Here is an 18,495-nt window from a genome sequence, read left to right as displayed (position 1 = left end):
ATAAAGGGGTACGGCTCCATGCCTGGGACTTCTTTAACCATGACATAACCATGAAACAACTGTTTTGTTAAGGTGGAATTCTCCCTTTTTGTAATCACCCTCTGGATAAAGGCCTGTTTGACTCAAATTAGGTAATTGTTTGGGATGCCCAAAGGATCATAAAAAAAGGTCTGGTAGCCTAATCCCGTGAAAGTTTTCTTTATTTACGAGACCTATGGGATATGATCCGCTTTATCTAGTGACAGACAGTCCTGTAGGATTTGTCCATTTAAATGCAATCTTATTTTGACCAGACTGGACACCACAAAAGAAGTGGGCGTATACAAATGAGATCAGAAATGAAGGCCATTCCCAATTCCTCAGGAATAATCTCAGCAGGGGTACCTTGACCTACAGCCAAAAGATTCCTCCAAAAGATATTCTCATCCCAGTTCCTGTTGATTGTAAGAACAGATAATGTTGTCTACGAAGTGGTCTATCATTAGCAGGACTGGAAAAAGTGAAATACCCATTTGCCGTACTATCATTTTGAGTGGATGATAGCATTACTGCGGGTGTTAATGACTAAAATGGAGTTACTCTGCCTTAATGCCTAACTTCATTCTTTTGAAGCAGTTTGCCATTGTTGTAAATACATGCAGTTATGCACTGAATCAGGCACATCAAATGCAACACAAAGGGAGGGCAGATCCGCTGTATTCCTGCATAAACATGTCATGCTCTGACAACCACATCCACAAATCATTTAGGAGGTATGTAGAACTTACTGTGTGGCCTCAATTTTTCGGAATATCAATACTGTGAAGTATGAACTATACAATTAAGGCTCCCATTTGGTTGGGGTTATACATAAAGAGTCCACACCTGAAATGTTGGACCATGAAACAAAACCAACAAGCATTACAGTGGGACAATAAGTTGGGTTTTCACAAAAATACTAGAACTATGCATGCCAGATTTTCCCCTCCCAATGGCCACATTGTGAGACCAGTCACTTCTACAGTCAATACTACATGTCTGGGCCGTAACAAAGCAAATTCACATCATCTGCGTTCATCTCTTTACCTGAGCAAGACATTTGGGGCACCTCCAGTCTCCCTTAGGAACATCCTGAAGTGGTGGTATCAGACAGAATGTGTGGTAACTGTCGTCGCAGCCGTCACATAGCAACAGACGATCCTCATCGTTCCCGCTGCCACAAATCAGGCACACGTACAAATCAATCTGCAATACAGCATAATGCCATTCATAAAGGGAAGATCAGGGGTACAAGTTTAACTGCTAGAATATTTAACTCACTCGAAAAAGCGTAGAGGATTTGAGCAACTTAATTTGGAAACTGTTGAATAAATAGCCTCTAGAATTACCATAGAAATGTGACTTCTAACAGCCTTGATACTCAATAATAAAGAGGAAAATGCCTTCCTAGCATACACATTAAACAGGTGCACCCAAGTTGTAATGGCTGGAGGTCAATATACATCACATTAATACAAGGCACAGTAGTAAAACATTACAGCGATTTCTTCATCCAACTGGACTGGTGTAATCTTCATGTTCACCACATAGACAAAATAACAAAATAGGCAGCGCCATCAAGTCTTACCACGCTTTCATATCTAGGTCAACAAGATGAAAAGCAACAAATGGAATGTCAAGCTATGGCAGCAGATCAAGCGAAGGTGAGGCTGGAAACCAGCCACCTGATACCTGTGCACGGCTTGATTCTCAAATATCAGCATAGAACCACACCAAACATTAGAGAACCATCTTCGAAAGTGTTGTGTGGCAATATTTTATTTTTCATCATGATCAGGTTTGCTTCAACACTTAAAATTCACACTGTACAGGCTTGACCTAAAGCTAGGGAGGGAGTTCAACTCGCTGCTCCTGACAGCCTGAACTTGGTCAGAACCTGCCTAATTACTTTTGCACTAAATTCATCTAATTTTGCTTTTATTTGGGTGCTCATTGATTTGCTTTTTAACTAGTCTTTTAAATTGCACTTACTTCACACATTGCCGGTCCCCGGTCCACCGCGGGTTTATCCCGATTGATGTGGAGGGATTCAGGCTATTTCCGGTCGCGAGGAGGTTGGCGTTCTAGCAGCCCCTACCTCCCGCGATATAACCGGATGCCCTGCAGAACGCTCAGCGGAGCGCCAAAGGCAAGCCCGTCTGGGACCAGGGGCCACAACCCTGGGCAAAAATCTTTAAAACATTTTTTTCCAATAAAATATTCCTTTGCACAGCTGTTGAATTATCGCAGTATGCCTCAGTCTGAGTGCAAGCGTCTCGATTCACGGGATGAGGCTACTAAATGCCCTTGCTGCAGTTTTAAATTTAACAAATCACCTCCAAGAGAGCTGAGCAACTCACTTACTGCTAACATTTCTCCCCCACAGGATAAATGTCCCTCACTACGTTGCAAGTCCACTAGTACGACTTTTTCCTTCTGGAATATTAATTGTTGCTCCCTCCATAAACATTAAAACAGACATCTTCGATCTATGAAGTAGTGAACAGCCTAATGCCATCTTCCTAACTGAAACATGGCTGCAAACGAGCTCGGGCCCGGATGTGGCCTCCGCTTTACCCTCTAACTATGCTACAGTTAGGATAGATAGAGAACTCAAGATTGGGGGTGGTATTGCCATTATTTTTAAAAAATCTTATTCATTTAAACTAGAGGTACTCCCTCTTAAGGGATGTGAGGCAGGCCTATTTAAACTTGTGTTGACCCCTCACTTTACCTTATCTGGTATTCTGGTCTACCACCCCCCTGGCCCATCAGCCCCCTGGACTGCCTCATTTTCAGAGTTATTCTCCCCTCATCTTCTTAAGACGGCAAACTTTACTATCCTGGGTGACCTTAACATTCACTTGGACAACCCTACATGCTCCATCAGTAGCACACTGATTGCCGACCTTGCAGCAATGATTCTGCTGCTTTGCAATACGGGTCCTATACATATGGCAGGCCATCTACTGGATCCTATATTTTTCAACCTATCTGATATTCAATGCCTACCATCTCTCCCTTTATGCTGGTCAGATCACTATGCAGTCAAATTCTATTGCACTGTTCCAGCTTATCTGACCATAGCTACTCCCGGTACACAGCAGAAATCTAGGAATTGGAGCAAATTGGATATGAAATCTTTCAATAAGCTCCTTTCCAATAGCGGCCCCTCTATTCCTCAAGTTTCAACCTCATCCTCAGACACAATCCATAATTGGATTTTTAAAGCAATTGACAATTGTCTTCCCATCTCAACTAAAAAGACATATAATCATCGCGCCCCTGCCCCCTGGTTTACGGAACAACTAAAAAAAGAAAAAACTAAATGCAAAACTCTAGAAAGACATTGGAGGAGAAATTACACAACTGACTCCAAACTAAAATATAAAAAGGCCTTAAAAGAATACCAAGCCCTTTGCAAATCTGCTTGCGCCAGTTATGTTGCACCCACCATTTCCAATGCACAGAACTGCTCGCGAACCCTGTTCACAATGGTTAAAAAACTATCAGGCTCTGACACTCAACCCACGCCTCCAGCCCTAGATAGATCACAGTGCGATGACCTCGCTAATTTCTTTGTGAACAAAGTAAAGCATATTCATTCCATGCTTAGCAGCTCTCAGACAGTCATGCCTATGCAGAAAAAAATCCAGTCCCAAGTTCATTTATAGGACAGAACCCACCAACAAGCTGCAATTCTGGTCACTATTAGATATTAATCTATTGAAGAAAATCCTTGGTGGTATTAAATCAGGTTCCCCTCGGGACCTTCTACCTTCTATGGTCATGCAACAACTTGATACATCTTCTCTTAAATTAATCATGGACCTTCTTAATGCCTCCATACAGGAAGCAATTGTTCCACCTGAATGGAAGCATGCCATGATGCTTCCGCTTTTGAAGAAAGCCAACACTGACCCTGCCCAACCGTCCAACTTTAGACCTATCTCCCTACTTCCAATATATTCCAACATTTTGGAAAAGCATATTAATTCTCAACTCATAAAGTTTGTTAAATCCTCCAATTTACTACATAGCTCCCAGTCCGGATTTAGAACTTGTTTCTCAACAGAGACAACCCTACTGGGTGTTACGGAAATACTGAGACGTCACTTGGATATGGGAGACACAGCAGCCCTCATATTACTTGACTTAAGCGCTGCTTTTGACACGGTGTCTCACACTGTGTTAATAAAATCTCTCCAATCTCTCGGTATTTCTGGCTCAGCACTGCACTGGTTGATATCGTTTCTTACCAATCACACATTTCACATTTTTTCTTCTGCTGCCAACTCCAAACCTCACTTTTCCCCCTACTGGGTGCCTCAGGGTTCTATTCTCAGCCCGCTGCTTTCAATATCTATGTCAAATCACTGGCGACCATTGCAGAGGAGGCCGGGTTGTCCCTTTTCTCATACGCGGACATCACCCAGATTATCTTCTCGCTTTCTACTGAGAAGGTGTCTGGTCCATCAGTTCTTCAGGACGGCCTAAGAAAAATTGCAGCATGGATGCAACTTAACATGCTCAAACTTAATGGCGATAAGACTGAGGTCCTCATTTTGGGGAAAAATAAAGATCTCTAGGGTTCCCAGCATTGGCCTACCGAAATGGGAGCCCCACCCCTGCCCACCCAACAGGTCTGTAATTTGGGCTTTATTATTGATGATCAGCTGTCTATGAGACAACAAGCAGTAAAGGTTACGGCCATCTGCTTCACTGTATTAAAATGGCCGAAATAAATTGTCTGGATGCTTCCTTGCTCCACACAAAGAACCGTGGTCCAGGCGATTGTGACCTCAAGAATAGACTACGGTAACATCCTCTATTTAGGGGCTAACAAGGATGTATTATGGAGGCTACAGATGGTACAGAATGCTGCGGCCAGACTACTATGTCGAATTCCCAAAGTTACTTCCATCTCTAGCTATCTACGCGATCTTCACTGGCTGAAAGTGGAAAGCCGTGTCAAGTTCAAAGCCTTGAGCTTACTATTGAAGATCAAGTTTGGCACTGCTCCCCATTATCTGCAAGCCTTAGCACAGCCTTACCAACCTTCACGACTGTTGTGCTCCACAACCCAAGAAAAGTTTCTGGTTCCCAGGGTTAGACTTTCAAGGATGGGCGGCCGCTCGTTTGCCTTTCTTGACCCTACCTTGTGGAACACTCTTCCTGCACCCCTTCGTCACAAAACAAGCTTCGCAAACTTTCGCAAAGGTTTAAAGACATGGCTGTTCAACCAATAATATCATCACTTTCTTTTCCACTCTTCAGGCTGGCGCTGGGAAACCCTTTTTGGGTGCGCCTTATAAAAATAATTTAACATAACCCAGTAACCATGTCGGCAAAAAAAATCGCCTACACTTGCTTAAAGTGCATTTTTCTGACAATTTATGGATTAAAATATAAAATCACTGTAGGAAGTAAAGCAATAATAAACAGCTAAAATTAAAGAAAGTTGAGAAGTAGGCAAATGTCTGAAGAGGAGGGAGTGGATGTCAGAAAGGAGAGCAAGGTCAAAAGAGAAAGAACCACACAACACAATAGTCTATGCTCAGCTATGTAAACATTGGACCAGGTATGGTTAAATCCCACAATATGAACGAGGTTTAGGGGTGGCAGCTATATGGAGAATCTGTGAATGGCCACAAAGATTACTTGGAGTCCTCAGTGTGTATCGTAAGAACTTAATTGAAGTCATAAATGTTAAAATAATTCCCCGCTGTGAGGACCAGGGAACAATGCAAACCCAATATTTGTCCATACAGATAAATACACGGGGTACCAATATCCATAAGTCCATATGAAATGCAGCACCCTTCAGAAAGGCCTATAAGACTCTCTCTGAAATGTAGACTGCTGTATGTTTATAATTATCCAAGAAATACATTACAGCATTTGAAATGTAGAAACAGCCAAAATCTGTCCATCATGGAAGGAAACATGCTGGAATGCAGAATGCTGACATGCTGTTGCCACATAAGAAATTATGTAACTTTTCTTGGAGGTAAGTTTTCTTGGGGCCATCCTAGGGTACACAAACTCAGGGGGTAATCTCTGGCCTCGGGACTATCTCCCTTGATGCACCAAGGGAGCCCATTGCAGGTCCAGTTGCCACTGGTCAATTGGTCTCCCAGTTACAGCAGTCTCAGTGGTTCTTTAAATGGTTTACAGGTGAGTAAATCTTTTGGGGACCAGAGGCCCAAGGAGGCACGTCGTGAGGGGCAAGCCTTTCTCCCAACACGGAAATCAGCATCTGACAGGTGCTCCTGAGCAGCTGGGCTCTTAAGGAGTGTAGGTCTCTTTAGCTTCTGCTAATCCTAAAACTAAACAGGGGGCTAGCCACCTAGCCTTTGAAGTCCTGTCTTCCATCCTGGCACAAATGCAGCTCTTTTCCACGAGTGGGCACAGCATGTACAGTCCTGTTGGGAGCAGGTGCAGCCCAGTCTTTGGTGCGCCTCTTTGCTGGCTCCAGGTAGTAGCAGGGCAGTCCTTCTGTCTTCTTTCAAGTCCAGAGTGATCCGAGTTCTGTGTGTATGGGGTGCCACTACTATGCCATTTTTGTATTTGTGGGAGGACTCACTATCCAATGGGGCAATCATTTCCACAAGGTCACCCTATCCACTTTACATGACTTTCTGGGGGTTCAGCCACCAAACAATACTCCAAACCCGAATCCAAGATGGCAAAAGCCGCCTTCCCCTGTGAGGAGCACTAAGAAGTCCCCTGGAGCCACTCCTCTCATGGAAAATGGGTTCTGTAAAAGGTTGCCCGCCTAAATAAAGGAGCGGGCAGGTGAAGGTATGATCACCATTGCTTAACTGAGGCAGTAGCCTCTATGAAGCTAGGCACACCTACTCCCACCAACAGTTGCCTTTGTTCCCTGTTCCTGGGATATCTTCAAACTTCCTAGCAGGGAGGCAGCATGTTGTGTCAGGTGACAACTGCTGTAGCTAGGCAAGGCTTCCGGAGGTTTGGCCAACAAGGTGATGACTTTCTAAAGTCACCTTTCTATTACGTTACCTTAAATCCGATCTCAGCAATGAACCTGGTTTAATCTAAAGATTAATTTGATAGCTTGGAGTAATATTTTTGGGGGTCTCAAATGGAAATTAGGTCTTGGTGCAGAAGCTAGTGAAACTCCATGTTAGCTATTGGGACCAAGAGCCTTGCTACAGTGAAAACAGCAATATCGTGTTTTCATTGGTGGTGCACGGAAAACACAAAAGGAACATGCCCTTCTTAATATTAAGCACCCTGCCTGAAGGGCTACAAAGGGCATCCCCTTGGTTGGCTTATTAATATTAAAAAAGAATGTCCTGACCCAGTAAATGGGATTATTTTGCCATGTCAAGTTGGTAGTTTTAAAGCTGCCCGACCAGGCTACGACGGCAGGCCTAGAGTCCTGTTTTCACCTAGGGACTAAATGAGACAATCGGGTCTTAGCCAACTGTACAAATCCTTTGCACTGGTGCCTGGAAAGTAGGGCCCACTGCAATACAGAGTCGAAAAAACAATAGCATCCCAAAAACATAGGGGTGGGGTCGGGGAAGGGGGGGGGGGGGGGGGGATAGGTGATCATTTCAAAAGCGGTCCTTTCCTACAGAGGAGGTTTGGGTACCACTATTACCTGCCATTCTGGCACTATGAGAATACTCTTATATTGGGTGTTCTGCAATTACAGCATTATATTTGAATAAGCGGAATCAGCAGAAAGGCGTAGAGACATTTTTGACCAATCTATTAAAAAAGCATTCTCCTCTGACTCCTGAAACCATGGACACAAAGCTTTAGCACTTTTGGATTTTGGCTGTTGCAACAAGGTTAGTTCAGGTTCAGATATCTTCCTAGAGCCCAGAGTCAAATGTGTCTCTAGAGAGCGTCCTTGATTTTTTGCCTCACTGTTTGCATAGAAAGTTCATGATAGTGGTGCTGTCTGTTTGAATTACGATGGAAGAAAAGCTTCAAGAGCTAGGTGGACTACTCACAATTAGGTATCATTGATGTGAAGAGTCTTTTCTCTTTCGGCCCATTGATCCTGTACAGACAGATGTTACATGTGAGCACCCCATCCTGTTACCGATGCATCCATAACAATGGTTTGAAAAGGAGTTTTTTGCCCAAAAAAGAACTCTCTGCATAAGGATTTTCCATCTGCACCATCAACCTAGAGACTGTTTTGCTGGTAGACAAGGAGTCAGCTGACTGTACCAACTGTCTTGTTTCTGTAATCGCTGTTTTTCAAGGCACTGTTGCAAAGGCCACACATGCTACCTTGCATTTGGGATAATACAAATGAAGGATGCCATGAAGCAGAGGAGGATGAAATCTGTTGAGTTGCTGCTTTGTCAACATTTGAGGGATAAGAAATGAGTTACTTACCTGTAACTGCAGGTATCCAGTATTGATATCTTTCATAGATTCACATGCTTGAATCATTCCACCGTCGTCAAGATGGGAGTCATCTCGACGACGGGGATGGATTCAAGCATGTGAATCTATGAAAGATACCCTAATACTGGATAATAGAGCTCGTCCGAAGCACTTTTCCTTTGATGGCATATATTGTAGCCCCTAATGAGGTGTTGTACTGTAGTTGCTATAAACCTCATCTAATGTATCTGCAGACTCAATTTGCTTAGATCCTGTTCTAGCTTTGAGCGAATGTTGGTTTTGAGGAGCCAATCAAGACTGAGGTAGATGAAAATGTCTTTTTTTTCAAGTTAGCTGCTGCTCACTTTGAAACTGTCCGTGGGGTTGATTTTCAGGCCGAATGAGAGTACTGCATACTGGAAACGAGAGCTGCCTACCACAAAGCATGTATTTTCTGCCTCCAGGTTTGGACTGTCTCTTTGGCGTGAACTTAGATTTTGAGGGCTTTTTTTTGATAAGTAGTCTCTTGGCATTGCTGGTGTTGCTGCTGTTAGTACGGTAAGCGAGTGGATTGAATCCTATGTTGGAAATATCTGGGATACTTGGTCGTGTACTGTTGTATGACAAGGGTTTTGGCTTCATTTATCAATCTTAGCATCTCTTGCTCTGTACGTTGGGAAAACAGGGCTGAGCTAGAAAATCTTATACTGGGCATCAGCTTCTAGAGTGATGAGCCTAGGGTGCAGACAAACTCCTTGACAATAGACCATGGTAGCCAGCTATGCACCAAGTACCGCAGCACGTATGACCAAAGTAGCAACGAGGGAGTCTTCACTAACAATTTCCTGAAAATCTTCCTACCAATGTTTAAGGACATCATTCAAAAACTATCTCATACCATCCGATATTTCTCTGTAGTATCGACCCAGCAGGGTAGTAAAACTTGTAGATGAGGAGCAGTTGCGACTGTGTTACAACTTTCCAGTCAGTTATATTCATCCTTTTGCTCCTTCTTTTGGAGGAGCAATGGTCCATGGGATCGATGAGTGTTCATTATACCACAACTAAATAGTGTAGCTTGGGATTGGGCTGGAGAAGAAGATCAGAGTCTTGTGGTGGCCATTTGTCTTTTGTTTTGAAGTCTTTGTGTCACTGCTTTCACAAGGAGGAAGCAGCAGCAAAGAGAAGGTAGGATGATAAAAAACAGTAACTGGATTTGGACTGTGACCACTGGCTCTTCAACATGCTCTTCCTAAGTGATTTCAAAGGAGAGGGAGATGCCATCAACTTATGGTCGCTCAAACTAGAGTGCTTCATGTGGATTATGTGGTCAACCTGTTATGGCACCCCACTGATGATCCTTCTTTCAACAGAATATCCGCAATGTTGGCCGTGAATGACCTACAGTGATGTTCATGACTGTTTTCGGTCATCTTTTTTCTTTTTCTCATCTGATCTTCCTCTGGGGAAGTCTTTGAGGTGAAGGTTTTCTCTGGTGGTGGCCGGGTGGATGGTTTCTCATCTTTTTTCTCCTTTCGCAAACATGTCCTCTAGTTTCCACAGGATCATGACACTGATCAATCCTGTAATGCTTTCTTAGAGATTTTAGGCAGAATTCACATTCTTTCATACACTTAAAGGATTTAAGACACAACACACAGGCCTGGTGTGGGTCTGAAGCAGCCTTCTTCACTCAACATGAGGGCACTTTGCAAATAGTGAAGGCATCTTGGCTAGAAAAAGAAGATAGAGATAGAAAAAAGAGAGAACAGTTCATTCTGTAGATTTCAGTAAACGATGATGAGTGACAAAGAACGTTATCAGAGAAAACTCTGAAAAAACAGAAGCGTAAAAGCCTTCAGGTGTCCTGGAATCACAAGCCAGATAAAAAGAATGATTGAGGAAGGCAATACCATTATTGTGCATCATGGTTAATGGAAGCTCCTGGTCTCTTAAAGGCGCAACATTTTATTTTCACACCTTTATAATGAAAGCTTATCTGCTTCCACTTTTCACTCAATGATAAACATATTTGGACTGTTTTTACATTTCAAATTATGCAATGTAATTTATAGGGATTTTAAGCATACAATAGTCTAGATTTCATAGAACATCTTGCACAGGATAGACTTTTTCTGAAGTGTGCTGGATCTCAGAATATTTATCTTTATTGACAAACTTTAGATCTGAAAACAATGAACCAGTTGGCATTCTTGTCCCAAATTAATGGATATTCTATCATGTCAAAGGTGTTGCTTCATATACACTAGCTCGACCCAATACCACTGGTTTTAAGATAAGGTAGTTTTCAGTGTTGCAATGAACCTGCAACAAAAGAGCAGCCTCAGGTATTTTTAACTAGCTCCTGGCAATCTTTTTTTAATCTTTTCCCATCTCACTAGCGTTGCCACCTTCATTCTCAAACACTACCACTAAGGGAGGGTCACAAATTACATAATAAATGAAAATGCTTAGAAATGGGAAACCAGCATCTTAATGTGAGGTACTATGAGATACTGTGTAACATTACAAGTCATAAGCACATTAGGGACCCCATCTGAACAAAGAATGGCAGAAGGCTTGACAGCCAATGTGCTCATTAATTTTACTTAGTTTTGGTGTAAACTTAAACTCATTGTAGAGCCATCTGAATCCTGGTAGAATTGGAAAGAATGCCTGCCAGCTAGACTCTATACATTGTATCAAACTAGTGGAAAAGGGACGGGGGAAACCCCAAACTCTACTTACCACAGACGTCCGCTTCTTAGAACGTGGCTTGGTTTTCTCCAGATCAGCTATGGGTTCCTTTTTCTCAACAGGTTCTTGTTTCACTGCACTTTTAGCTTCCTTCTCTGTGGACAGATTAGCGACAAAAGGCCATTTGAAACAAGTAATTGCCAATAACATGGCATATGTAGATTCCCAGGATGTTACACTAACAGCCTTGAATACTGAATATACAGCTTGTAGTTTAGTTTAGAGTGCGAATACAGTAAGTGGCATGGGCAGAATGTGTATGTGCACCCAAAGAGAGAATGGTCTTGAAACTCTGCTACCCTTCTGCAGCTCATGGGTAGCTCAATTCAACACAGATGTTTCCAAATGAGCGATTCTTAGTTGCCCCAGAGTTGAATGATTCCCGCATTATCAGGACATCACGCTTCTAGTCCTGAGCGTTCCTTTTCACAAATCATAACCAAGAGGTTACCTAATCTGGTTAAAAAAAAGCGAACAGAGTAAAAACTCCTACAGTGCATGAATGCTAAAGGAATGTCAGGGAGAGGATATATTGTATGTTGTCAAGAAATTTAAGAGAAAGATACTTGTAACTATAACTCTCCAGCTGTGGCATCTTTCACAGACTCACAGTTATTTCTGGTAATCATGCTGTCAATCCTCCAAAAAGTGAAGTATGGGGCACACATTAAATACAACCTAGAATGTAGCCTATTCACAAAAGCTGACCAATAGTCAACAAGTCAGAAAGGCTTTGAACACTACTACCCTAGTGACCACCATACTTTACATTTTCTTAGCACTACTACATAAAGAAATATGTGATTATAATGATAAAATGTGATCACAGGGATTTCTGAAATATAACCACTGGACACATGTGAATATAAACAGGATTGTTAATAGATACACATGCTTGAAAAGAAACAGTTGGACTGCCCACAACAAAAAACAAAAACTAAGTGCAAACAGGGTTTCATTGCCAGAAACAACGTTTCACTATTGATAAAATTAATCATTGTGATCTTAAAGTGGCAGTCAATTCTCACACACTTTCTAAAGCAGCAGTTAAGGCAGAGGGGCATCAATACTTCACCACATCAACCAAAAATAGAGTACTATACGCCATCTATATAAACCACTAATAGAAGCAAAATGCCATCTTAAGACAATTGACCACTGTAAGAAACTGGCTCTATATATACTGCACCAAAGTGAGTTACAGAGTGTATAGAGTCCACAGTCCCCAGAGGTTTGGCAGAGATTAAAGTTAGATATAACCTTACTCTCTAAAGTGGTAGCTTGGTCGAGCAGTAAGGCAGTATCAGAGGACAGTGTAAAGCATTTGTTGTACACACTCAGTCAGCAAATGGTCTCACACACAAGAACTGAACTCTAGGCCAATAGTTTATATAAAAAAATATGCTTGTTTTATTTTAGAACCAACAATAGGTATTAAAATATACTTTCTCAGAATGAGAGGCTTTAGTTAAATACTTTTGCAATATGCAATTGGCTTTTGTAGACAATAGTTACAGGTTGTTGCAATAGGTAACACAATTTCAAACACAATAATACATAGAGCTCAATGTGAGTTTTTAAGTTATTTGCAAGAGATTACTTTCAGGATTACTTTTCTAATTCCGGTACTGGATCCTAGATTCAGTCCTGGGACAGGTCTTGGGTACAAGTGAGTAAATTCGTTTCAGTTACTGTTATGAATTCTAGGCAATATGTTGCTATTTTAAAAGTTGACACTTCGAAGAAATTTCATAGAAAACAGTCAATGATTCCCTAAGGGAGAAAATTCAAGTTACAGGTAAAGTATATTCTCGTTACTTTTGTAATCCAGGGCTGGGCTCCTAGGCTCAGTACTGGGACCTCTATCTAAAACAGGTAAGTAATTACATTCTCACAGTTGGTACGATTTTTAAAGAATATATGTAATTTGTAAAAATCGACACTTAGAAGAAATTTCACAGAAAAACGGTCAATGGTTTCCTACGGAAGAAAATTGGGTTAGTGGTAAGTACGGTTGTGAGTACTTTTCAGGTTCAGTACTGGGCACCAAGATCCAGCACTGGGATCTCTCCTAATAGCAGGTGAGTATTTCCGCTTTCATTACTCGGGTGATTTTAGGTGAATATTTTAAGTTTTAGAAACTCCACACTTAGAAGAAAAAACAGAAAAAACCAGTCAATGTTACCCTATGGAAGTAAATTGGGTTATCGGCTTTTGGGTAAGTACGACTGGCAGAGTTAAGGTTCGGGGCACAGACTATGGGGTCTCCCAGGGTCAGGTTGGTACAGTTGTTACACCCTCAGCGGCGCTGGGGCGGCCGGGTGCAGAGTGAGATTGGCCCAATGTTCTCCTATGGAAAGCAGGGGGGCCTTGGTTGGTGGCTGCTGACTAGCAGGCCACGCGGCTGTGGGAGCTGGGCTCCTGGTCACTTGCTCAGGGCAAATGGGGAAGTAGGTAGGAGTAGAAGTTACACTGCCAGGGCCACTCGGGCAGCTGGGTGCAGGGTGCTTTTGAGCCTTCGGGCGCTCAATGGATTTCAATGGGAAAGCTCCAGGTTGAACAAAGGCTGCAGGCTCGGGGACGAAGATGCTTCAGATGCCACCACCACTTCGAGAGGTAAGTTGGGTAGTTGGAGGATAGGTAGGTACCCAAGAGTCGGGAACAGGGGGCCGCAGGGCGCCAGGTGCAGGGGTGCCTTTTGGTGTCGGGAAATTTTACCCTCTGTTGATCGCAGTTGGGGGGGGTACCTGGTTCTGATGCTGCAGGCATCAGGAGCGTCAAGGTGAGTCCTTGGGTGCTGGATTCGGGGTCACAGTCGCCGGGGTGACGTCCTCGGGGTCTTTTTTCACTCCGGCACAGGCCAGGCTTGGCGGGTGCAGAGTGTGCAGGGTTTGTGGTTCCGGGCTGATGCCAGGGGTTAGAAGCTGGTTTTGAGCAGAGCCTCTGCTCATGAGAGTCCCAGATGCTTAGAGCCAAAAGGTAGCCAGGTCCTCCGGGGTTTTTGAGGTTGCTGGCCACAAGAGGTGCCGGGATGGAGCAGGAGGAGGTTCGAGGGTCGACAGGCCGGTAGGGCTGGGGCCAAAACAGATGGTGTCTTCCTCTTCTTAGCAGCTGCACGGCAGATGTTCTTTCTTCTTGCTCTTCTTAGTTTTTCGGAATCTGGAATCTAAGGAAGGAAGGTTCAGGGTGCCCCTAAATACTAGATTTAGGGTCATTACAGGTAGGTAAAGGGAAGGGACCAATGGGTCCCTGCCCTGGGGTGGGTACACCCCATATCCTGCCACTCTCCTGTGGGAGGGGGACAGTAGCCTAGTCCCGATTGGGCAGGGCCTCCCATCTTCAAGATGGCGAGCGCCCGGATATGCGCTTCACCTCACCTCCCCCACCTGAGGGGTGGGGTTGGCAGGCTGGCACATCCCCTGTCCTTATTTGAGGTTTCCGGCCAGGCTTCCCGCCAGACTGGGGGTAGCAAGTGGCCTGGGGAAACTCAGAGGCGGCATGCCTTTGAAGCTTCCCACTGTCTATCCTGGGGGAGGAGACCTAGCACCTCGCCCAGGATGTGCATTGTTGCAGGCCCAGGAGAGCGGGGGCTCTCCACCCAGGGGTCCAGCAACATGTCTGCTGTGTGGCAGCCTAGGCAGCCTCCCAGACCAGACGTGGATTGTAGGTTAGATTTCAGGGGGCATATCTAAGATGCCCTTGTAGGGCTTTGTATATTAAATCCCACACTGGCATCAGTGCGGTTTTAATGTGCTGAGAAGTTTGATACTGAACTTCTCAGTCTTCAGTGTTGCCATTATGGTGCTGTGGAGTTCGTGTCTGACGGACTCTCAGCACCATATACCCTTTAATGGCAGCACTGAACTTACAGTGCCCAGGAATGGACCTGGGTACTGTAGGGGCACAGGGCTCATGCTCCTGTGTCCACACCACTGGCACAGGGCACCCAGCTAGAGGGGTGGCTGATGTATGCCAGGGCAGTGTAGGTTGTGGGCATGGCACGCAGGGATGTGTGCCATGTTGACTCTTTGTTTTGCCCAGACACTCAGCCTGCGAGGACAGTGTGGTTGTGTTAGGGTACAGGGCCGCTAAGGGTGGCACAGTAAGTGCTGCAGCCCTTAGAGGCCTTCCTTGGTCACAAGGCCCTGGGTACCTAGGGTACCATTTACCAGGGGCGGACATGTGGCCAGGGTTTGCCGATTTTAGGTTTTAGGGAAGGAACATAGGCCCTGGGCCCCTGATTGGCAGGAGTCCAGGGCACACTCAATCAAAGTACATTGGTACTTTGATTAGCAAACGTTTCTATGTGTCAACTTTAAAAATAGCAAAATACTGCTTAAAAATCACAACAGTAACTAAAACGAATTTACTCACTTGTTTCCAAGACCTGTCCCAGGACAGAATCTAGGATCCAGTCCTGGAGTTAGAAAAGTAATCCTGAAAGTAATCAATTGCAAATAACTTAAAACTCACATTGAGCTCAATGTATTACTGTGTTTGAAAAAGTGTTTCGCCTATTGCAACAAAACTATCTATTATCTTCAAAAGTCAATTGTCTATTGCAAAGTATTTAACTAAAGCATCTCATCCTGAGAAAGTATATTTTGATACCTATTGTTAGTTCTAAAATTAAACAACCATATATTTTTTAGATAAACCATTGGCTTAGTGTTCAGTTCTTGAGTGTGTGAGACCATTTGCTGACTGAGTGTGTACAACAAATGCTTTACACTGTCCTCCGATACTGCCTTACTGCTCGACCAAGCTACCTCTTTAGAGAGTAAGGTTATATCTAACTTTAGCCTCTGCCAAGCCTCTGGGGACTGTGGACTCTACACCCTGTACCTATTTGGGAACAGTATATACAGAGCCACTTTCTCACAGTAGGGGCAGCCTTATACTTTTTTTTGATCCTAGGGTTGATGACTAGAGCCCTGACCGGTCTTTAAAGACCTCTGGTGCATGCTTAATGACCCCCTTAAGCATGGGTAAAATGGAGGTGGACTTTTGTGTATTGTCAAAAGTGTCCATGAAAAAATCTTCCTCTACGGGGTCTGTGTGTAGGTCAACCCCGTGGTACTGGGCAGCTCTGTGGAGGAGATGGTTAAAGCCAATAGTATCCTCTAGGGGGGGGAAGGCCTGGAGGGATAGATGTCCTCTTGTGGGATGTAAGGGAAGTCTGGGATGCTATTATCATGCCAGGGGTCTGGGGAGCCAGTACGACTAGGGTCCCCTAGTGGTTGATCGTCCGCACCTCCCCCTGCATGATCCGAGGTAGTATCATCATCTACTGGAGTAGGGGATGGTGTAGGAGAGCAGTGTGGTGGGGGAGGAGGATGAGGATGGAGGATGGAGGATGGAGGATGGGGAAGAGGAAGAGGAAGAGGAGGAGGGATCCTTAATGGAGAGGTAGCAAAATCTCTCTTTTTTGGTGGTGGAGCGGGCGTATCTAGTGGTTGCTTCTTGAAGCTAAGCACCAAGTGACCAGTCTCAGGATCCTTTACAAGAGTTTTTTGGGTAGGATCTGGGTGAAACAGTTCTTGTGTGGGAGGCAAATCCTTCGGTGACGATGGTGTTGGTTCCCTAGGCTTTTTCGGCACTGACTCAGTAGCGGTTCTGGGTTTGGAACCGTGCGGTTTTGCAGTGTGTTTGGCCGATGGAACCGGTTTCCTCGGTTCCGAGGTCTTTTTCGGCTTCGAAGCATGGGAGTCGGGGTCCTTTGGTGGCAGTTTTTTGGTCGGCTCCGAGTGTGTTGTCGGTGTCGAGGGGCCGGTGCCAGTCTTCAACGCAGAGTGCTTGCATGTTCAACGCCGAGTGCTTGGATGTCGAAGCAGTGGTCGGCGTGGATGAGGAAGAGGACGGCTTCTTTTTGGGTGCCTGTGAATGTTTTTCGGCACCGAGGGTAGGCTGACTCGAGCCCAAGTCACCTGAAGGCTTAGTAGGCTTCTTTATCGGGCCCGGTCGGGCTCGGAGGCGGGGAATGGAAAGCAGTCTCTCGGTGTGCACCTGGGCCCGAAGGTGAAGGTGTAACCGAAGCCTTTTTAGATGGTGTCGAGGGTGGGTTTGGGTCGGGGTCGACGTCTGTACTCACGACCCTCTGTGCTAGAGTGATGTCCTCGACGTCGGAGTCATCAGCTTTGGAGGCTCTGATGAGGCCTTCTTCGACCCGCCCCTGCTCTGGCACATAGACGTCCTCAAGGAAGATGTCCTCGGGGATCGAAGGCGACGAGTGAGCCATGGTTCTACTAGCTCGTCTGTCCCGAATCGTTTTCTTGGAGCGGAAAGATGCACAAGCTGCACAGTCTCTGGCCTCGTGCTTCGGTGAAAGGCAGAGGTTGCACACCTCATGCAGATCGGTGTGGTGAAACTTCGACCCACATCGAGGACACTTTTTGAATGGCGTCCTTTCCATGAGCCAGATGATAAGCCCAGGTAGGCCCGAAGGCCTTTGTCGACGACCGGAATCGAAGACTTTGAAGTTGTTGAGAGTCGCGTGGATTGGGAAAATGCGATCGAGACGATACCGTCTAAAAGGGAAGGATTGCGCGTCGAAAAAGAAAAGCGGTAACGGTTCCGAACTGGAGCGCGAGAAACACATCCGAGCCCGATGGTGGACTATGATCCAAAGGAGGAGTCACCTATCTCGTGACTTCCAAAGACTTTCCAGGACAAAAACAAGCGCAAACATACGGGCCCAACACCAGATGGCGATCTATGCATAGTGTGTAATCTGCAGCTCATATGCCTCGAACATCAGGTTATCGGAAAATCACAGTTCTAATTACTTTTTCAGGTCAGTGCTGGGCACCTAAGTCCAGCACTGGGATCTATCATGATAACAGGTGGGTAATTTCGTTTATCGAACGATTTTTAGTTTTATTTTAAAGTTTCAAAACTCGACACTCGACCAAGTGAAAACCAGTCAATGTTACCCTATGGAGAAAATGTTATCGGCTTTCAGGTAAGTACTCGACTGGCAGAATTAAGGTTCTGGGGCAAGACCCAAGGGTCTCCGAGGTTCAGGATTGTACTGTTGTTGCACCCTCAGCGACACAGGGGCGGCCGGGTGCAGAGAGAGTAGGCCCAATGTTAGACTATGGCTGGCAGGGGGCCTTTGGTTGGTGGCTACTAGCAGGCAGGCCACACGGCTGTGGGAGCTAAGCTCCTGATCACTCACTTAGGGCAAGTGGGGAAGTCGACAAGGGTAGTTGGTGCACCCTCAGCGGCACTGGGGCAGCCGGGTGCAGCAGGCTTCTGGGCCGTCGGGCGCCCAATGGATTTCAATGGAAAAGCTGCGAGACGAACAAAGGCTGCAAACTCAGGGACGGTGATTCTTCAGGTGCG

General features: G+C 44.9%; 1 protein-coding gene across 6 annotated transcripts in view; it reads right to left on the bottom strand.

Moving 5' to 3' along the window:
• KDM5B (lysine demethylase 5B) overlaps positions 1 to 18,495 on the bottom strand; it is an 897,967-nt gene that overhangs the window by 750,257 nt on the left and 129,215 nt on the right. For all 6 annotated transcript variants that reach the window (XM_085600396.1, XM_085600377.1, XM_085600387.1 and 3 more), the window contains 2 exons: positions 11,143 to 11,246; positions 1,066 to 1,224 (listed from right to left, as the gene is read on the bottom strand). In XM_085600396.1, the coding sequence (XP_085456522.1) occupies positions 1,066 to 1,224; positions 11,143 to 11,246 (263 nt within the window). The remainder of the gene's footprint in view (positions 1 to 1,065; positions 1,225 to 11,142; positions 11,247 to 18,495) is intronic.

Source organism: Triturus cristatus, chromosome 1_2 (genome assembly GCF_964204655.1).
Source record: "Triturus cristatus chromosome 1_2, aTriCri1.1, whole genome shotgun sequence".
In the NCBI taxonomy this organism is placed as follows: Eukaryota; Metazoa; Chordata; class Amphibia; order Caudata; family Salamandridae; genus Triturus; species Triturus cristatus.
This window is presented reverse-complemented; position numbering and strand designations above follow the sequence as displayed.